Genomic DNA, 23,489 nt, shown 5'->3' on the forward strand with positions numbered 1-23,489 from the left:
ATGAGATAGACTCATTACATGCAAAGCAAGATAGTTCAAGCTGTGATTTGTCATAATTGTGATGATTTTGGCTTACAGCTCATGAAAACCCCAAATCCACAATCTCGGAAAATTAGAATATTGTGAAAAGGTGCAATATTCTCGGCTCAAAGTGTCCCACCCTAATCAGCTAATTAAACTAAAACACCTGCAAAGGGTTCCTGAGCCTTTAAATGGTCTCTCAGTCTGGTTCAGTAGGAATCACAATCATGGGAAAGACTGCTGACCTGACAGTTGTGCAGAAAACTATCATTGACACCCTCCATGAGGAAGGAAAGCCTCAAAAGGTAATTGCAAAAGAAGTTGGATGTTCCCAAAGTGCTGTATCAAAGCACATTAATAGAAAGTTATGTGGAAGGGAAAAGTGTAGGAAAAAAAAGGTGCACAAGCAGCAGGGATGACCGCAGCCTGGAGAGGATTGTCAGGAAAAGGCCATTCAAAAGTGTTGGGGACTTTCACAAGGAGTGGACTGAGGCTGGAGTCAGTGCATCAAGAGCCACCACACACAGACGGATCCTGGACATGGGCTTCAAATGTCGTATTCCTCTTGTCAAGCCACTCCTGAACAACAAACAATGTCAGAAGAGTCTTACCTAGGCTAAAGAAAAACAGACCTGGTCTGTTGCTCAGTGGTCCAAAGTCCTCTTTTCCGACGAGAACAACTTTTGCATCTCATTTGGAAACCAAGGACCCAGAGTATGGAGGAAAAATGGAGAGGCACACACTGCAAGATGCTTGAAGTCCAGTGTGAAGTTTCCACAGTCTGTGTTGATTTGGGGAGCCATGTCATCTGCTGGTGTTGGTCCACTGTGCTTCATTCAGTCCAGGGTCAATGCAGCCGTTTACCAGGAGATTTTGGAGCAATTCATGCTTCATTCCGCAGACAAGATTTATGGGGATGCTGACTTCATTTTCCAGCAGGACTTGGCACATGCCCACACTGCCAAAAGCACCAAAACCTGGTTCAGTGACCGTGGGAATACTGTGCTTGATTGGCCAGCAAACTCGCCTGACCTGAACCCCATAGAGAATCTATGGGGCATTGCCAAGAGAAAGATGAGAGACATGAGACCAAACAATGCAGGAGAGCTGAAGGCCGCTATTGAAGCATCCTGGTCTTCCATAACACCTCAGCAGTGCCACAGGCTGATAGCTTCCATGCCACGCCGCATTGAGGCAGTAATTGCTGCAATAGGGGCCCAAACCAAGTACTGAGTACATATGCATGCTTATACTTTTCAGAGGTCCGATATTGTTCTATGTCTAATCCTTGTTTTATTGATTGTAATATTCTAATTTTCTGAGATTGTGGATTTGGGGTTTTCATGAGCTGTAAGCTATAATCATCACAATTATGACAAATCACAGTTTGAACTATCTTGCTTTGCATGTAATGAGTCTATCTCATATATTAGTTTCACCTTAAGTTGCATTACTGAAATAAATTAACTTTTGCACGATATTCTAATTTTTCGAGTTTCACCTGTATATATAAAAGCATAGTGGTTGATTTGCTACAGTCAAGGGAATTTTCCCATAGCTTAGTGAATGTTTGAAAATTCACTTTGCAAAGAATACCCAATCACATGCAAGGAAAATAAAGGGTGTATGTTTGCTTGCACATGAATATCAGTGGAAGTCAGTACAGCTTAACCGCTTTCACTAAATCTAAGGGAAACTTCCCTTGCAAAATAATTTCCTATTTGCCTTTAGTAAATCAATCCCTTAGTATTTGCATTGTAGTATCTTGTCTTATTAGAACAGAAAAAAATAAATTTGCTAAAGAGCTGCTGCAATTTAACCCCCCTGGCGGTATTCCCAAGTGTAGCTCAGGGTAAGGTTTCAGTACCACAAGCGGTAACCCCGAGCTACACTCGGGAATACCATGCGGCGCTGCTCCACGATCCCTGTATCACTTACCTTGTCCTGCGCTCCCACGATGTCCCTCCTGCAGTGTCCCCGACAATGTAATCCGGCGGATGCCGGCATCTGTCATCTGGGTTCCATCCCCTGTGAGCGTCGGGACGTACGGGGGACGGAACGGCGGGAAATTCAAAAATGACAAAAAGTGACATTCACTAAAATCACTAAAATCACATAGTATTCCATTACTGTATCAAACCATTTCACATACATGTTGTCCCGAGTGCTTTGTCCTGTGCCCTGCCTGCATTTTTACTGTTCTTATTGCCTGGAAACTGAGAAATGTCCATGGTGTCCAAAAAGCGTCACTTTAGGTCAAAAGCGGTTTTAGACCAGCTAGAGAACAGCGATAGTAAATCAGAACCACTTGCAGAATTGAGTGATAATGATTTGTGGGGAAATTCGTCATCAGACACTGAAAACGATTTTGCGACTTTGCTCAGTGATGTGCGAACTTGGCGCTATATTTCAAATTTAAGTGTTTTTGGTTTGATTATATTATTAAATTAAATTTATTATTATTATATTATTATTTTTATGATTATTTATTAAATTATAATTTATGATTTAGTGTTTCAAATTTTATCATACCCGGGATGTTTACTAGACTCTTGTTCGGACAGATTTCAGTGAGTTATTCCTAAAAATTACAGCCCTACAATAAAAAAAAAACATATTTCCATGCAAAATAATGGTACCGCTTTCAGCACCAAAAATCTGAAATAATCATACCGCTAGGGAGGTTAAATATTCCTGAAAAAGTCCAATACTGCAAGGGTTTTCTACTTTTAAAGTCTGCGCAATGTTGGGCACGGGAAAGTAGACTATACTGAAGCTGGGAAGTTACATGAGGAATTTTAATTTCATGCTATTGAGTAAAGTAACCCCTTGTTTCCTACCAATATGCTATGGTAGTTGTATTTGATAACAAAACATTAGATCTTAAAATCAATCGTACATTTTATTTTCTAAACACTAATTCAGAACCTTTAAGCATCAGATTTCTTTGGCCAGATGCTGAACCTCAGGGATTTTCAAGCATCTATACGTCTCATGGCTAATGTTTCAATATTCTTAAAGAATCAGTGATAGGACATGTCTCACTTACCAGTGATAATTTAAATGCAAGTGGAGCCTGAGCTGAGTCAGCCCCCATCTCCTAATATGTTTCAGGTACCACAACAGTGAGATCTCCCTGCCAAAATTCCCAACTCTCTACCTGTCCACCTGGGGTCTTTAGGTGTTAATGCCCACTGTTTCACGTTCTAGCCCCTCCTGTTGTGTTTATCTTAATATATATAAAAAATACAGCAGGGAGACTGGGACTCCCTCATAATGTCTGCAGCAGGTGTGGAGACCCAGTAACTCAAGATCAACTATCTCACCAACACAAGAATTTGTCAGGAGTTCATCTCTCTAAGTGGCATATGCCATGTGTGCAATGTGTCAGTGCAAAGGGGCACCATTCTGATCTCCTCTCACTCACAGAACAATATGAGGATCACATCAAATCAATTTGCAGCCATCATCAGTACACTAGCAATACACTGTGTTTGGTGTCACTGCCCATGATATGCTGATCGCAGTTGAGAGAGCAGCACAAATCTAGTCAAACTGAGATGCAGCTTGAGTGCTTGGATGGCTTTGCATATGCTGCACAGAGTGTACCCATCTAGCTGTAAATCAGAGAAAACAATTGGAGCAGACTGTACAATCAGTGTGCTTTGCCTTTTTGCATGATACTGTTGTCCCCTAGGCATCTGCTTCTAGTAATGATGAGTTTAGATTGATATGTATGTAGGCCTATGGAAAGGGTGAAGAAGGGCATGCTGTAGACTGAAGATGTAAACAAGTACCTTCATAAGGTTTAGGGTGATAGGTAATCTGCTACCTGTATCATCAAAACATCAAAATATAAAGACTGGTGTTCTTTTATTGATTTAACACAGGGGTGCTCAACATTGTGCCCTCAGAGCCCTCTGATTTGGCCCTCCACCTCAAACTGAAAGCAGAAGTTTTGGAGCGTTTTCAGAAAATGCATCACACCTGCAAGATATAGTAGAAGTCTATGTAAAAGAGCAGCTAACCCAAAGGAAAATCACAGACTCACTGCACTGCACCCACGGTGTGGGTAACCCACAGCAAATCATTGTGAAAGCAACCTTAGAGGGGAACTGTATGGACTGGTTCACATTTGTGATTTAGGGGGCTGTAAAACCCCATAGTTGATATGTGTTTTTACCACATCCCCCAACAATAGGTGTAGTGTGTGTGGCCTCCCTGTCAAGTTTTGTTTTACACTTGGATAGGATGGGCAGCAACCATTGAAAATTGACTTCTCTTCTCCCTCCTGCGGCATTCAGCTGCAGGAGGAAAATGTTCATTACCCTATTCAAAATAAAAAAAATCAAAATTCAGAACCATTTCATTTTATTGTGGCCCATGAAGCATTGCTAAATCACTTGAGTGGCCCTCGCTCTTCAAAAGGTTGAACACCCATGCTTTAACAGCAGTTCTGCTATTATTGAGGGTTTTGAAAATAGTACTGCTTTCTTGTAAATGCACCACCTTACTGAGTATAAGGTCTTTGTTTTTACAACAAATAGGTAAAATGCACAGGACAGTTCCTTATAAATCTCCCTTATTCGGCACTTCAACGCCTAACGCTAGCTGAAACCACAGCCTACCACTAAAAAAACCATATGAATGATTCAGTGAAAATATCTAAGCTTTTAGCTATACGATCCAGCAGCCAGCTCTCTATGCTGCTTCAGCCCATAAAAAAAATTTGTATTTGCATGTACAATCTCACATCTTTTATACAAGATTCATTAACTTAGCTTTTTATATCCTAATGATATATTTCACTGTGACATATTGTTTTTTCTTTTATAGCCAAGCATTAATGTTAAGAAATACTATTGTTGAAACACAATTTGCTCCTCTATATGACATTATTCTTTTATATTTCAATAAAACTGCTATTTTAAACCTATACCCATGCAGAAATGATTTAAGAAAAATGTATTAATGCCTCAAGGTTTACAGCTAAAATAGTTCATGGGAAGTCTGATCATGCTTCCCAAGTACATTTGGCAGTAAAATCTTAGATGAGACAAAAAAGTGGCTTTAATAGACACATTAGGCTCCCTTCAAATCTAAATAAAATAAATGTAAGCGTCTGTGCTAAAAGAATGTATATAATACATTATAATCAACCATCAGCACGCATAAGACCAATATATATATTTATAGCTGAACTCTGGGGAAAGGAAAAATGCTCCCTTGTGGTGCGGCTGCCCCTGAAATGCAAGGGTTAAAGGCCCGTTTAGGTCCTTGGGACCACAAACATCAGTTTTTCTTACTCTTCTCCCTAATGTTTAGGGGCCTGCAGTTCCTCTGACATCATAAAATATATAGAGCCCAAAGCCCTGCATTAGACTTGAGGACGCCAAGGGATAGTGTAGGAGAATAGAGAAGAGTACTGGTTGCAGGGGAAAACGAGCATTTAGGGGCATTCCTAAAGCAAGAAAACATTTTTTTCTTTCACTGGAGATGGGCTTTAAGCATAAAATACATACATCTAAAAATTGTTGTCACTGGGACGTGTGTGTATGTGTGTGTGTGGAGGGGGTAGAAGAACGTCAGGTAAAAAAGACCCAAGGTTTTCAAACTGAGATTTAGCTACATTTTTTGACATGTTTCATGGAAACATGTACACTGCTCAACAAAAATTAAAGGAGCACTTTGAAAACACATCAGATCTTAATAGGGAAAAATATCATGCTGGATATCTATACTGATATGGACTGGGTAATGTGTTAGAAACGTAAGGATTCCCCATTGATGATGGAAATGAAAATTAGCAACCTATAGAGGACTGAATTATTTAAAGATACCCTGAAAATCAAAGTGAAAAAATGATGCAGCAGGCTAGTCCATTTTGCTAAAATTTCATTCCAACAACTCAAAATAGTACTCAGTAGTTTGTATGCCCCCCCCCCTCCCACGTGCTTGTATGTATACCTGACATTGTTGGGGCATGCTCCTAATGAGATGATGGATAGTGTCTTGGGGTATTTCCTCCCAGATTTGGACCGGGGTATCATTGAGCTCCTGGACAGTCTGAGGAGCAGCCTGGTGGCATTGGATGGACCAAAACATGATATCCCAGAGGTGATCTATTGGATTTAGGTCAGGCAAGTGTGGGGGCCTTTCAGTTGTATTAATTCCTTCATCCTCCAGGAACTGCTTACTCTCACCACATGAGGCCGGGCATTATCGTGCACCAGGAGGAATTCAGGACCCACTGCACCAGCGTAGGGTCTGACAATGGGTCGAAGGATTTCATCTCAATACCTAATGGCAGTCAGGGTGCCATTGTCTAGCCTGTATTGCCCCATCCATGGATATGCCTCCCCAGACCATCACTAACTCACCACCAAAATAGTTATGCTGAACGATGTTACAGGCAGCATAACGTTCTCCATGGCTTCTCCAGACCCTTTCATGTCTGTCACATGTGCCAATTCTGGTGTTCAATGGCAAATGCCAATTGATCTCTATGGTGCCGGGCAGTGAGCACAGGGCCCACTAGAGGATATCGGGCCTTCAGGCCACCCTCATGAAGTCTGTTCCTGATTTTTTTGGTCAGAGACATTCAAATCAGTGGCCTGCTGGAGGTAATTTTGTAGGGCTCTGGCAGTGCTCATCCTGTTCCTCCTTGCACAAAGGAGCAGATACCGGTCCTGCTGATGGGTTAAGGACCTTCTACGGCCCTGTCTAGCTCTCCAACTCCTTTTGCTACTTAACTTAGCAGATCAATATCCCAGGAATTTAATTGACTTGTTGCTATACTACGATTAAAAAGTGTTCCTTTAATTTTTTGGAGCAGTGTATAAGTGTGCCTGAACGTGGCTGGACCTTCTTTAAAGCCAGAACATCTAAACACAAGAAAAAGTGATCTGGGAGGCATAAAAGTTGCTTATCCCAGATCACTCAAGCCAAACCTATTTTTATATGTACATTTGCACTTTAAAAATAAAAGACCTCATATGCAGTCAGTTGCATGCTTGGCTGCTGCTTTGTAGTTGGGAATACTGAGGATCGCTCACTTGGCATCCCTGCCATTTAAAAAACATCTTACATTCTTTTCAATGAATGCAAGGCATTATATGATTGCAGCAGAGGGGATCATATCATTGATTCACACCTCCTCCAAACACAGTACTTTGTATTAATTTTGGGTGTAGCGTGACTGCATTCGATCATCTATTTTGTTGTTACCTGGGACCACAAAAGAAAGTCTATCCTTTTTGATTAAGCCACCACTGTTGTGAGTCTGCGTCCCCCATATGTTCCTATGGAGAATTCATTTGAGAACAAATAAAAAAATATGTCTGCATTCTGTGTCTCCAAGTCAGTTCTCCAATTGGCTATATGGGGACCAAACTACAAGTCAGGTCCGCAGTTTTGACTGAGCCAAGCTGAGTGGACAAGACCAGACAATAGTTGGATTGAACCCAGTCCCGTTCCACACAGGACAAGGAAATCCAAGCTGATACCCTCCACCAGTACCAAAAAAATCTATTCTGAGATTAGTTAGTTATAACAGTCAACATTCTGAATATACATAAAGAAATGGTTACACACACCCATACCTATCAGAGCCTGGTTCCATAGGTGTAAGAGGAGGTAGCTGGGATGAGGGGTTATGAGGACTTGATTGCATGTTACTCCCCGGAGAAGGGTGGCTGGAAGCAAGAGGCTGAGACTGAGGCACATTCCCACCAGCAGTTCCACTTCTACTTGAATGAGAACTGGAGAACAGGGCAGCTATAAAAGAGAAAACACATTATATACAAAATAGCTTTTGTTTTTGCTTGGTATTAAACAGTTGAACAAAATTTAGGAAATCAGAGTGAAAGAAAATAATACTGAAAGAAAAAGGACCCTCGCAGCAAATCTGAACAAGTAATCTATGATCCTGCTTATTTGCTTTCTGTAATATCTGCCACAGAAGGAAAAATGGCTCACTGACTACTTACAATCTGCGTGAGTAGCTGATCTTTTGGTGACACTACAGGATTATATATTTCTATTTCTGCCATCTGTGTTTTGACTAACACTACATGTGCTTAAATGTATAGACACATTTAATAAGGGAAACTTGAGCGTGAAAAGTGCAGTCATTCACAGTAACCAATCAGCAATCAACTTTTACTACCGAGAAAACTCCAAATAGCTAGCAATAAAAAATAGCAAAAAGTGATTTTAACACTCTTGCTTGAGTCAATAAATACAGAGTAATAGAAGGACTAAAATATTTACCTTTCCTGAAAAAAAAAATTCCACTGAACTGGGGCATCACAGCTCAGTCTTTTAAGAAAGACTATTTAACATAAATTAGAATACTATGTTTATGATTACATATGTGTGTTTGTATACTTATAGTAATTGCTAATTATTGCTACTACATCATTTTTTATCTACTTCCAAATGCTAATGATATCAAAAAAATTTTTTTTTTTTCAGACTCCATGGAGTGGATTTACTAAAGGCAAATAAACTGTTCAGTTTCCAAGATAATTTTTTCTTAGCTCAGTGAATGAGATGCTATAATGTAATGTTTTTTTTCCCCTACATATGATTATTTTTTTCACAGTGAATTTTTCCCACATTCAGTAAGCTAAGGGAAAATTCCCTTTGGAAAATGAACAGCCTATTTGCATTTAAATCAACTCATGTGGGTCCAAACTAGTATGGCTAAATTTATTATATGACCCTTGCCTTGTGCTAGGTCTGGGTCTGATATATAAATATGTTTGTACTAATAATGGGGGGAAATTGCAATTTGGCAGCAATAGTTTTACTTTTCTATATGTGGCTTTTGCTAGCGTACATTGAAGTGGTGCATAACTTCATGTGCAAATTCTGGGTTGTCACCAGAGTAGGAATAGAAGGGATATCTTCCAACGGGGATGCTAGTTCTGGTGACCTTGTTGACAACCAGAAATGTCCTCATTTGGACAGAAATTTAAAGGAAATATCCCAAATGGAACACAGATGGAAAAAAAACTGATGGGGGTTATAACTATCCCTTACTCTATCCAAATTGAAATGATTTGCCTTTAGTTCTACTTTAAGGCATTTCCCAAGAATATTATTGAAAGGAATTATGTATTTTAAATGCTTTAAAGCCTCCTTAAATGACTCCCTGCTAAATGGTATTATTTTTTTTTGCATTGGTACATGTCACCTATGGCAGCGGCCAGCTACCCATGCCCTTTTGAGGTTTGGGCACTATGTTAGGTATTTGCAGATATCCTGCAGAGTTTGGAAAATGTCAAGCTAATCATTGCTCAGTATTTTCATCCCTATTCCTGATGAGAAGATAGGCTTAATTGCTTACATGACCTAATATATAGGGGTTGATTTACTAAAACTGGAAAGTGCAAAATCTGGAGCAGTTGTGCATGGTAGCCAAATAGTTTCTAACTTCAGCTTGTTCAATTAAACTTTGACAAAAAATCTGGAAGCTGATTGGTTTCTATGCAGAGCTGTACTCTTCAGTTTTTGTAAATCAACCACATAGAGTCTCACAAAGTAATGCCAAAAAAGATAACCCTTTACAAACTCAAAATCTGGAGACTTGTTAGTACACCAGGTGCTGCAATGGACTTTATTTATCAAAGCACCGTTTATAAGAAATTAAGTATTTCTACAGTGTTTTTACAATGTTTGGTATAAAAGTGGAATTTGGTAAAAATGGACTGTGTGCTTGATGTCTTAATTTACATTTTAGTAGAAGTCCTAGGAGTGTTAATCATCTAGGCATCTAAGTATATTACCAGCAACTTCTTTTTCCATGGAGTAATAGAAATTGCAGTTTCAAGAACTGAGACTGGTTTTCTTTATTTTTTCTCTAGGGAGGTACACTTTAACATCTGGCTTTTCAGCTTACTCATCCTTATAGATGTGGCTCCGTGTAATTTCTTGGCAATGAAGTGATGGGGCGCCAATGGAAGTAATACAGTGATTTTGAAAATAACACTTGGAATGTCCCAGTTTATTTGTGTGTAATGTGTAGTAGTACATCCTTAAATAACAAACATCTTTGATTCCAGGAATTCCCAGACAAACATTTCTAGTTATAGATTTCATTGACATTCATGTAAGCCAGTATGTTGTTTTATATATTTAACAGTGAATAATCAATTTTCACAATGTGGTCAACTAGTCTGTTGTATTTATGAAAGTCATACAAAACATATCTACGATGTTACGTAATACTCAAAACTAGCAATAGGTAAACTGTGTATACACAGCTATTTACCTTTATCATTTTTTAAACCAAATGTTTTAGTGACCAAGGATTAAAATGAATGCAAGATTCTTTGGTCATATCCTTTACAATCACAATATACAGTATAACCTCATTTAGATCTACCAACAAATAAGGGATGCAGATCTACTGTACCTCCAAAGATAAGGAGACAAAAAGGAAAAAAAGTGATAGAGGCCGCAAGAGAGTTCCTTATGCTGTAGTAGTTTGACTGATAATTGGATGAAATAAACAATGAATAGGTAAATTGCAATGGTTTACTCACATCTGTGAGGTTGCAGAGCTCCCATAAGGGGGGATCAGAAAAGCCTGCACGGAATATGTCTGTCCCTGCGCAGAGTAAGGTTACTGTCAATGCTTTGTGAGGTGATCCTGACGATGCTACGCTCTGCGGTCTCAGGATTCTGGTGTGCTCATGATAAGAGGTTTATGAGCCCCAAAGGTGACAAACTCGTGACAGCAGAGCTACCCAAATATGAAGGAGAAGCTGAGAAATTGATTCTTCATTGATTCAATATTTTTTGCTCAAAGAATAGTATAAAACACCATCAACGCTTTTCATGATACTACACTGGTCACTTCCTCAGAATGGTACATAGAACACTTTAAACAGCTGACATCTGTCTCTTGTGCTGTTTGTAAGTGTACACAATCTGAAGACTAACACCCTCCCTTCCTGTCTGGTAAAACTATTGGCAACACGATAGGAAGCGAGAGTAAATCTCTGTTGGAGCCCCAGATAGCAGTAACAACCCAACAGGAGTTTTGACTTTACAAACACATTAACCTTTCCCTCCACACTGAAAGAACACTGTCCAAACCCTGCAAATTACCCATAAGTAGTTAACCTATCCCTAACACTACATCCTTTGGTTCCATACACATCTATCTGGTCTGTTAACTTGTGGTACCTTAAGGCAGGCCATTAATTTGAATGGGTGGCCAATGCGCTACAATGAATCTAGAACAAATGGGCAATCACCAGCACAATTCACAACACACATCTCAGTAGTGCATCACCATGTTTTGAGGGGCATTGCATGCAGGTGCGTTCCTTTAGTACATTGAGGTGCTTATAAAATGAATGACACTACAATACACTAACATGTGTATGGTGCGTTGCATTAACACCATGGGCGTGCAGGGTGACCTGCACACCCTTGTCAGACCTCACATACTGTCAGACCTCAGATACAGTGGCAGTTTAGAGCTGGGGGAGGGGGGCTTCCCTGCCCCACTAAGTTCTACTTTGACTCTAAAAAGAGTATTCAGTCAAAGAAAGGCTTTCCTCTCACTCTGCAGTATTGTTGTATCTGAGGTCTGGTGATTGGATTTCAAAGATGAGGGGGAGAGGGGGATTTAAACTGGGAGGCATATCATGGCTCTCTACAAGGGAATTGGGGGCTCTTTACTGGTGCTAATTCGGGATAGTGATGGGAGGGGGGATTTTCAGTTGTACCTGTGTGTTACCTACTCCTGACCTCTGCTCTCTTTGCATTATGCACGCCTAAGCCCTTCACCTTATGCATTATGAAATGCAGAGTCCTGTACTCCTGCACTGGACACTGTGTATTATGTGCTCCTGATCCTCACACTTTGTACATTAGGCACTCCTGAGTCCTGCACTCTGTGCATCACTCAGTCATGAGTCTGTACTCTGTTAGTTATGCACATCTGAGCCCTGCACTATATACAGTTTGTGTTTCATTTCATACTCCTGACCGCTGCACTCAACATGCAATATATACTCCTGACCCCAGCACTCTTTATGCCAATATATACATTACAGACTTCTGACCAAAGTGTTAATTGTCCCAACAGTTGTTGGGTGCAAAGTAGTCACCACTATTTTAACCACAAAAGAGCCGCCCCATAGCAGATATGCTGCTACAGGGCAGCTGCGCTGTGCAAAATCATGTAAAAATATGTGATTTTGTATTTCTGCATAGGGGCATGTGCATATGCCACCCTACCCTCGCCGCTATTGGTTGCTGGACATGTCAATCACCTTGTTCCGGTGATCATCGACAGAGCTGAGAGGGAAGGGATCTGTGTGCAAACAACACAGATATCTCTCCTGTCAGCATGGACATGCTGCTTTGTATCTTTCTGCACAGCAGAGGGATACAAAGCAGCATGTCTCTCAAGTAAAACACAACACGTACACATAGTAAAACACACACAGCACACTGTAAACCCTTTGATCGCCCCAGATGTTAACCCCTTCCTACCCAGTGCCATTAGTACAGTGCCAGTGCTTATTTGTTAGCACTGATCACTGTTTTATTGTCACTGGAGATGTCAGTGGCAGTTTGTCAGTTCCCACCCAGTGTAAGAATGCCTGCTGCAGACCCACTATAAGTCGCTGATTGCCGCCATTACTAGTATAAAAAAAATAAAAGTAAAATTCCAGTATACAGTGGGGCAAAAAAGTATTTAGTCAGCCACCAATTGTGCAAGTTCTCCCACTTAAAAAGATAAGAGAGGCCTGTAATTGGCATCATAGGTAGACCTCAACTATGAGAGACAAAATAAGAAAACAAATCCAGACAATCACATTGGCTGATTTAGAAAGAATTTGTTTGCAAATTATGGTGGAAAATAAGTATTTGGTCAATATCAAAAGTTCATCTCAATACTTTGTTATATATCCTTTGTTGGCAATGACAGAGGTCAAACGTTTCCTGTAAGTCTTCACAAGGTTGGCACACACTGTTGCTGGTATGTTGGCCCATTCCTCCATGCAGATCTCCTCTAGAGCAATGATGTTTTGGGGCTGTCGCTGGGCAACACGGACTTTCAACTCCCTCCAAAGGTTTTCTATGGGGTTGAGATCTGGAGACTGGCTAGGTCACTCCAGGACCTTGAAATGCTTCTTACGAAGGCACTCCTTCATTGCCCGGGCAGTATGTTTGGGATCATTGGCATGTTGGAAGACCCAGCCACGTTTCATCTTCAATGCCCTTGCTGATGGAAGGAGGTTTGCACTCAAAATCTCACGATACATGGTCCCATTCATTCTGTCCCATACATGGATCAGTCGTCCTGGTTCCTTTGCGGAGAAACAGCCCCAAAGCATGATGTTGCTACCCCCATGCTTCACAGTAGGTATGGTGTTCTTTGGATGCAACTCAGCATTCTCACTCCTCCAAACACGACGAGTTGTGTTTCTACCAAACAGTTCTATTTTCGTTTCATCTGACCATATGACATTCTCCCAATCCTCTTCTGGATCATCCTCCATGCTCTCTAGCAAACTTCAGATGGGCCTGGACATGTACTGGCTTAAACAGGGGGGCACGTCTGGCACTGCAGGATCTGAGTCCCTGGCGGCGTAGTGTGTTACTGATGGTAGCCTTTGTTACGTTGGTCCCAGCTCTCTGCAGGTCATTTACTAGGTCCCCTCGTGTGGTCTTGGGATTTTTGCTCACCGTTCTTGTGATCATTTTGACCCCACGGGATGAGATCTTGCGTGGAGCCCCAGATCGAGGGAGATTATCAGTGGTCTTGTATGTCTTCCATGTTCTAATTATTGCTCCCACAGTTGATTTATTCACACCGAGCTGCTTGCCTATTTCAGATTCAGTCTTCCCAGCCTGGTGCAGGTCTACAATTTTGTTTCTGGTGTCCTTCGACAGCTCTTTAGTCTTCACCATAGTGGAGTTTGGAGTGTGACTGTTTGAGGTTGTGGACAGGTGTCTTTTATACTGATAACAAGTTCAAACAGGTGCCATTTATACAGGTAATGGGTGCAGGACAGAGGAGCCTCTTAAAGAAGAAGGTACAGGTCTGTGAGAGCCAGAAATCTTGCTTGTTTGTAGGTGACCAAATACTTATTTTCCACCATAATTTGCAAATAAATTCTTTCCAAATCAGCCAATGTGATTGTCTGGATTTGTTTTCTCATTTTGTCTCTCATAGTTGAGGTCTACCTATGATGCCAATTACAGGCCTCTCTCATCTTTGTAAGTGGGAGAACTTGCACAATTTCCCCACGGTATATACCACCTATTAATTGATACTTAGGTGTCCGTTTGTGAACCAGCGGTAATAGATCGCTGCTCAGTTCTCCGGCATTCTCGGAGAACACAGTTCTCCTGTGAATGCAGTTTATGAAGCAGTTCTCCGAACGAAGGGAGAACGGTCTCCAAACGCTGGAGAACGGTCTACAAACTCTGAAAAACGGCTCATTTTACTATAATCTCTCGAGATTATAGTAAAAGATCAGTTTACTAAACAGAGGTAAATTATCTCTGCTTAATTTTCGGTTCCTCTGATTCTCCAGCTCTGGGCTGGAGAATCTGGAGGGAGAACACAGATCTCCAGAGAAGGGCTGACATGATCTCCTGAGTGTCATAAACTGTGAATGACCAGAGAATAGCTGAGATCTGTTGAATCGCAGCTATTCTCTGTGTCATAAACGGACACCATAGTGGGATTATTTTTAGCAAAGACATGTAGCAGAAAATATTTTGGTCTAAATTTATGAAGACATTTTATTTTTTAAATTTTTTTTTATAGCAAAAAAGTCAAAGATATTTTTTTTTTTCAGAATTGTCGGTCTTTTTTTGAAAGGTGTTTATAGCGCAAAAAATAAAAAATGCAGAGGTGAACAAATACCACTAAAGGAAGCTCTATTTGTGGGAAAAAAGGACATACATTTCTTTTGGGTACAGTATTGCATGACCGCGCAATCATCAGTTAAAGTAACGCAGTGCTGTATCGCAAAAAATGACCTGGTCAGGAGGGTTGGGGAGTTAAATCTTCTGGAGGGCAAATGCTTAATGAAGTTTTCCTTTAAGGAAGGTCGAAAAGCATATGTAATGGGGGAGTTTCATTTTTTAAAATTGTTGTGCAAAGGTTTGCACACGGTAGTTAGACTCTGGCATGTGGTACATTAATTACCCATAATCCTAACTCCTAACCAATGATTGCAAGCTGAACTATAACAAGCTATTTCCTGAACTATCTTGGTGATAGTTACCTTATCGAACATACACTTATGGTGTGTACAAAATTTTTTTCCAGTACCCATATATATAAAACAGTCCCAATCTATTGCCCTTATAGTTTATTTTTAATAACACATTTACAACAAAGTGACATTTTTTGATTGAATTCAATATGGTAAAAGCTTTGCCTTTAATAGATTTTGGCTTGACCATCAGGCATATAATAAATAAATATCAACAAATATAAAAAAAATATCAAATCAAACATCTCATACATGTAATAAGTGTTAATTTAAAATACTTTATATAAAAAAAGTAGATAAGGAGAATTGGAATCAAGGACCAACATGGAAAATAAATGGAGTTCTTAGAAAAGGGCAATTGTGAAATACAGTATCTTTACAATCAAAAATTAAGTCTTGTGTTCACATCAAACATACATGGTCACATTAGGGAAAACAAATATTAAAATCAATTTCTAGCCAAGACTTTTTGTTCAGTTTTGGATAGAAGTGTTAGAACCTCAGTAGAAAGGTTAGAATAGTTACAGGGTACAGTTACAGTTACAATATCCATTTGGGAGATTTCTTCTCACTTTAAAAACAATGGGCTGTGCTATGTGTGCTGTGGGAAAAATGAGCCAAAAATGTGCACTCCTACTATGCTAAGTGTGAATGGGGCCTAAAAGTGAAATTCAAGTGTTTACACAAGAACAGTGAGGCTCCGTTCACATCTGTGAATTTCCAAACGCATGGCAAGCTGCACAGAAAACCATGCGTTTCAGAAATGCACTGCAAATGCACATCATGCTTGCATTGTCATTACATGTAAAAGGCACCCCAAGAAGGGGTAGCAGGCATGCATTTGTTGCATGATAAATGCATGGCAAATGCACCAAAAAGTGTGGTAAAAACACACCATGCTCCACTCCAAAAAAAGTTCTGCAGCTTCTTTGGGGCAATTGTCTCATGGAATGGGCTCCCCAATGCGTGATGAGTGAAAAAGCTCCAAAATTCCCAAAAAATAATGCATGTGGGAATGTGTGTTCCCGCTATGTGGAGATGTGAATGGGGCTTGACAGCTGAGTGTCTCTGTCCACTCTGCCTTCTATGTACTTGTATAACGATCGCCATACACTGTGCAATATAATTGTACAATCTCTGTACAATTTCTTGTAGATTTACCAAAATTATGGAATAGGAGGACCCTCCGGAACAATCCATTTCTATTTGTTTTAAATCAGGCAGGGATAGATGGGCCAGCAATGACATTAGAAATGCTTCTGTTTGTTATGCAAAGAGAAATTCTGTCCAAAAAGAGCCTTTAAGTTGTATTCATTCCCCACTGTATCCCAAACTAAGAAAAAGGGCTAGAGTTGAGCTTTCATAGTTGGGAACTGTTTAGTAAAATTAGTATAAAAGAGATTAGCTGCTGGGTTATTCTGAGAAAATATACAGGGTTTTGTTTCACATTTAAAATAATGTAATGAATTATTGTTATTTCTACCCTAGGTTTCAGCCTATAAAAGTATAATAGCTTCTCAGTGACAACTTGGATTTAACAAATCAAGAGCACTGCTGACCTATCACTTTTTATTTCTCAAGGATATTTCTATGTGGGTCCATCTGATTTGTTGAGTAGCACACAATTTAGGAATCCAGGCAATCATGATCTGTGAATTGCATGATTCTCCTTAGATTAGAAAACTCTACATAAATATATTCATAAAAACAAAAAATCTAAATATGCCTAGTTTTCAAACCAATGCACTAATCGCTAGTCTTTCTCTATTAGTTATGGGCAAAACTTGACACATCTCGCCCACATGCTGCCTGAAAAGTCAGCAGAACAGACTGTTAACCTTCCATATAAGTGTTCCTGGAGTAATTCAGTAAAACCACATTACTTCTGAGTGTCTATTTGAAAAGAAATTCGGGGAGAACATACTTCTCTGCACCCTTATTTTTATGATCTCAGCTGAAGAACATGCTGAATGTTGACAAGATGTTTCTCTCTTGCCATTTGAAGGATAATGGGGTTGTAAGGTAAGAAAAATAGTCTCCATACACAAGCTATACAAAGCAAAAGGGCATAATTTAAAAGCTGCAAAAAATAGCTTCAGATAAAGATGTATAGGTTATTACAGCTAAATAAATCAGAGATAAAGGTATTGAAGAGAAACATGTTAGGAGAAAATACAGCAGATTTCCTCTTAGCTATGTCATGGCATAACAATTACAAGTTGCCTCTAGTAAAATTGCAAAAATCATGGGAAACATGCTAAACAAATAATGAAAAATGGGACTGGTCTACTAATAGATATGCACATATGATTGTGCATTGATGCCATGTGAACTAGCAATCCAATGCTCACATAATTTACTATGTGTTTGGGATGTGCATGAACATGTACGGGCTACTGTAAATAACTATATATGGTTTTTGGTCTCTAAGCATTTTTAGCATTTTTAGATGCACTTCCATGTAGGAATAAGGGTCCATACACACTGGCTTAAAAAAAAAATGCTGCTCCTAGAAGAGTTTAGTGTTAAGCCTGTAGAAGCATCTAATGTTATCCAATGGGTCCATACACATTAGGATGTTTAGAGGCATATTTTGAGCTCAGCGTTTAGAGGCAGAAAGAAAAATCCTTCTGTTCTGTATTTCTGATAGTGATTTTCTGGCAGGAAAAAATGCTAAATGCTCCTAAATGCTGCTAAACGCTCCTAAGCGCTAGCAAAAGAAAACACTCAAATTTGTTTTTTTCTGCCAGGAGCACTGGCGTTTTTTTTAAGCCAGTGTGTATGGACCCTCAATGTATGTGTGGCTATTGTTAAATGAGACTGTAAAAGGCTTATATTTTCTAAAAAGCATGTTTTTATCGTTTACATGCATGATAGGTTGGCACTTGTCCAAGAACATTATTATTATATGATAGATCTTGTTTATTGTTATATATATTATATGTTTATTGGAAATATGCTGAAAATGGTTGGTTCAGACGGAAGTGGACAACTTTTGGACCCTGTATACAGATCCTCATCAGCCAGAAACCGGTCTTACAACTGGCTACTGTCGAATGAGCATTCTGGAAAACCAGCTTCCGATCAGCACCTGCAGCCAATGGATGCGAGCACTGATTAGTGTGTTTATAGTTTTGCCTGGGGGAGAAGTTCCCCTGTCAGAACAAAATAGCTCAGCAGAGAGATTGTGACACCAACATCAAATGTGTTAGTACAGTGATCTGTACATTTTATTCATTCAGACTGCTGGGTTGAACAGAAAGATAAACTTATAGTGTGTACCCAGCTTTACTAAATGTGTGGGGTTGATAAGAACACATTATCAATAGGGTTGGGGGTAAAAGGAAGAGGTGGAAAAGGAAAATGAAGAAAGAGAAGGATGGGACAGGGAAGACAATACCATAAGCACCAATCGTCTTAAAAGCAAAGGTCAGTATTAAATGAAATTTGGAACGAAATTTGTGGTCCAAGACTGACAGATTTCTCTAATGTTTTGCAAGCAATCAAAACATTTAAATGTAATCACAGAAATTAAAGAGATTCTAAAGGTTAATTTTTTTTCCTGTAAAATAACACACGTCTATACTTACCTGCTGTGTGCAGTGGTTTTGCACAGAGCAGCCTGGATTCTTCTCTTCTTGTGTCCCCCGCAGGCTCTTCTGGCTCCTCCTGTCTGTTGGGTGCCCCCACAACAAGCAGCTTGCTATGGGGGCACCCACTACTCCCTGTGTCCATTCACACATGGAGCCATGGCTTGGCCCCACCCCCTCTCTCTCCTCATTGGCTGACTGGCTGTGATTAACTGTCTCAGCCAATGAGGAGGCAGAGAGCCGGGACAGTTGAGGCTGTCATTCACATCGCTGGATTGCGATGAGGCTCAGGTAGGTATTGAGGGGGCAGGGGGAGCTGCTGCACACAGAAGGTTTTTTACCTCTGTGTATAGAATGCATGAAGGTAAAAAAAACATTCTGCTTTTACAACCACTTTAAGCTACAGACATCCAATGTCCCAAACAAATATTAACACAATGTACAATCTCGCTGCAGGCTTCAATTCAATATACCCAAAATACATAACACAATATAGCAATACAAAAGGTGGTATGAACATAAAATATTCATTTTATCAAATAACCACTACTGTGAAAACCAAAGCAACCAGGTATATGACAACTAAATATTAGTCCATCCTGCCACATGTCTAAAAACATTCAAGAGTTCAGTCTTTCCACTGTGATTAAAAAGTGCTCCAGTGCTCAAATAAAGATTAATCCATCCAACAGCAGTTTAAATAAACTTCTCAAAATAGTTAAATCTCTCCACCGTGAATAGAAAGTGCTCCAGTGCTCAAACACCTCTCCCCAGCAAACTAGGACTCAACAGACAACAATGCCTCTCTTTTTACAGATTGGCATATAAAGCTTGCACAGATGACTTCCATCTAATATGGCTTCCAGTCCTGACTTTACTCTCTGGTGGAATTCCCCATATGATGAACAAGAAAACAAACAAGGGACTCCAATAGTGTAAAACTGTTAGTAAAAAGCACTTTATTTATATAAAAAACACACTCACAAAAAACTAGAACAATCCAGCATTCAAGTAACTCAGCCTGCAGGATGTATTGTACTAAAAGGAGAATTAAACAGTGGTCTCGTTTCTCACTCAATATCCGCTGCGTCACTTCCAATACGTCACTTCAGTTTTCACATTGGTACTTACAATTTGATATAATGCACATTTTATGTTTGCAGCAACTTTTTTATTTCTATATTGTGTTACAAATCAGAAAGTTGAGCTTTAATTCTCTTGTGAAGCATTAGTTGAGTACATTGGGTCCAGTTTCGGCTATATGAAGGGCCTAACTTTTCCAGGCTTTACCAATATTCTGTTTTATACCGTAAGGAAAAGTAACATCACATTTAATTGAAAAATATTAAAGGCAAAATTGAAAAATATTTAAGGGAAACGTAATAATTATGCTGCTAATATTAGTAAATAAACAGGAATGTATTTTATATTTAATTGTTCTAAACTTTTTTTTTTTACATTTCAGTTACTTCCTGCTGACCAGGTCTGGACAAATATATTCATACATCCCAGGAGTCTTCAGGAGGGAAGGTGGTATTTTCTCAGCTAAGCACACCTGTATGCTTGAGTAAAGGGCAAATTAATTCCATAAAGTAAATGCTACATGAATCAACTACCCTTACTCAAGATGACAACTGTCAGAAATGCTAGAGGGTGTTAATCAAATTGATTTCACAGCAAAATAAAGCATGGAGACATGAATGGATGGGTGAGTTTGCTTTGAATATTAAAAATGAATTTTTTGGCTTGTAGTGCTCAGATGCTTTGTAGTTCCCCTTTAACTTATGGTGGTTTTATCTTGAGCAATCCTGGGCTTTCGTTTAGGTGAATTGTATGTCCTAGCAACATGGTAATTATAGTATAAACTCTGTACCAAAAGTGTCCAGATGTGGTCCACCATATATGAAAGAAGGCACCCATTTGGTCGCATCCATAAAACTAGTCAAGGTCACATCCAGGCATGTGTTCTCGTTGAGTGTGTGTTACATTAGCATTTCTGTTCAAATGGTGTTAAAGTAGATTTACCGTCTAGTAATTTGATACTTTGTGTAATGAAGTGCTTATGTTACCTTTAAGATAAAAATGTATTTGTTTGGCATATCCAACTCATCTTGAAGTATCTGAAATGTTTTACTCCATCTTTGCCATTCTGTTTATACTGTATATACTGTATATGGGTAGCATCATCAGCTGTAGGGGATTCAAACCCTGGTCAGAAGACAGAGTTATTATTATATTTATCTTTCCTTTTTTTTTTCATGCGCATTTTGTGTTGCTTTTTAAAGGAACAGGAAGCAAAAACAGAAACATGATTTGGATATTTACTAAGCACAGCAATAAAGGGCCAAACCACATACAGTACATTGAACATCAGAATAACATCAGCTAAATAGATTCATATATCAAGATTATGTATGCAAGCAAATGTACACGCACGCATGTGGGCCTGCCATCCAATTATACTCTCACGATTTATCCCTTCTCTTGTTTATTTTATTTAGTAAGTAGGCCCCAGTGTGAAGTATACTATCTTGAGCACAGTAAAGATACTTCTGCGTACATGTTTGTTAATGGTATTAATAGCTGTTTTATATGCAGTGACTTGCAGTTGAAGTTTACTGGGCTTTAAACAAACTGATATTTATCACGCAACACTGGAATGTACAAAGTAATGCCCTGGAAGTATGCTACGACCATATCTACTACCTTCTACAATAAAACTCTGCAGATTAGGTCCTTCCCTAATTGTATTATTCCCACTGTAGTCATTAAAAAGAATTCTGTAGCAGTGTTACAAAGCATTGGGGATACGCATTTAGTAGATTACAAGTGCTGTACTCAGAACTAGTTAAGCTCCCATACCACAGGTTAATTGGCTGTTCTAATTGCTTCTTCATTGTCTTCTACTTTTAAAATGAGAATGTACAAATTACTTTGCACAGATGTTTCCAATTCACTAAAAATCGTAGATAGAATAGTGAAGTATTCTGCCATAGATCAAACATATTTACCATTCTCACTGTAAGTGCTACCACATTGAAAAGCCCCTAAACATAGTACAAAGCAGGGTGAAACGTGAGATGATTGCTCTCATCCCAGCAGTTATTTCCGACAACCTATTGATATGAGCACTGACATATCAGCAATTCCTACCTCGTATGCTTTTATGACATGTAGCACTGATTTATGAACATATAAAATGTTAAACTGTGATCTTAAAATGTAAAACTTCTGAAAAAAAAAAAGACATCTTACAAAGACATTTTCGATAATGAAGTTCAAAAGAGCTTCACAAAAATAAATATAAGCTAAAAATAAAAATCACAAATGCACACAAAGGGATTTGAAGAGATTCTAAATCTTAAAGTGACCTTTCTGAGAGATACACAGATGCTGACACTGCAAATCTACAGTACTTCTGAAAATACTAGTTTCCTGGGTATGATGCTGTAGTGCTTTGAGTGCAAAACAAGTTCATAGATCAGAAAAAGTTATAGAAAGTCAGAATTCCTAATCTACATACATTTTAAGAATTAGTAATTTAAAGTACTGATAATTTAGAGACAAAAAATTATAGAAAAGGTAACTAGTATTTGTAAAGTGAGAAGTCAGTAGTAGCAGTTTTCATGTTTCCCTTAGGGCCCTTTCATACTTCTAGTGCCCTATGGTGCCTCTGAAGAGTGCACTGCATTCAAATCACTTTTCAAATCACAATTGAAAGGCAGTTAGGAGACAATATATCACCTCCTCACCTCTTGATTTAACCCTGTAATGCTGCAGTACCATGCCAAAATCACATGTTGTAAACAGGTGCGGCGCGGCCCCGCTCAATGGGTGAGTTTGCCTCCTGTCAAACTCTGTACCCATGTTAAAAATTCTTGTGTACAGCCTTGTCCAGCTGTATTGTTAGCATTCTGGGAGGTGACCGGGGGTGGGAATGTTGAATTAAAACTGTGGCTAAGTCACCTGTTTTTACTGCTCCCCTGCCTCCCGTCTAAAAGAACCCTTAGGAAATATACCCTAGATCTCCAATCTATCCAAAAGAAACACTTTTTAGCTACAGTTTTAGCCACTTGATTCCTGAAATGTTTCCTCCAATTTCTGCCTTACAATCCAGAGCATTTCTTTTTTACTTTTTGGAGGTGTTTTGGTTATGCACCTTATACCTTTTAGTTTATGTAGTAAACCTAGCTTATCATATGTATTATACTGCAATCAGCTAGCAAAATATCAGTATAGCAGGTATTTATCACTGCAGAAGGGGCATCACCTTTTTACTGGCATAAAGTGCCCTAACCTCACATCCTCTCCCCTGAAGAGGAGCCACTGCTTCAGGGCTATTTTAAAAATGGAAAATATGTACCAGTTCACACAGACTGTTCTATTTCCTGCCATAACTGTGGTTGTTTGGATTCTCATCAGAAGAAGAAGAAGAGAAAGAGAAAAAGAGAAAGCAATGCTGACTGAGGAGAGTTGAGTGAACTGGTGGTGCCACATTGGCATTATTGTCTGAGTATCATCATTGTCCCAATTTTTTATGTACAGTGTATGATCCTTCTTATTAGTGATGGGCCCCCCTGTTCAGTTCGCGGTCGAACATTCATACCTAATGAAAGTT

General features: G+C 39.3%; 1 protein-coding gene across 1 annotated transcript in view; it reads right to left on the reverse strand.

Moving 5' to 3' along the window:
- Positions 1-23,489, reverse strand: part of GLIS3 (GLIS family zinc finger 3) — a 469,802-nt gene that overhangs the window by 68,596 nt on the left and 377,717 nt on the right. Inside the window, exon 7 of the mRNA XM_089656697.1 lies at positions 7,623-7,797. Within this exon, the coding sequence (XP_089512823.1) occupies positions 7,623-7,797 (175 nt within the window). The remainder of the gene's footprint in view (positions 1-7,622; positions 7,798-23,489) is intronic.

This window comes from Staurois parvus, unplaced genomic scaffold (assembly GCF_062004578.1).
Source record: "Staurois parvus isolate SC_StPar_1 unplaced genomic scaffold, SC_StPar_1.0 ptg000929l, whole genome shotgun sequence".
In the NCBI taxonomy this organism is placed as follows: domain Eukaryota; kingdom Metazoa; phylum Chordata; class Amphibia; order Anura; family Ranidae; genus Staurois; species Staurois parvus.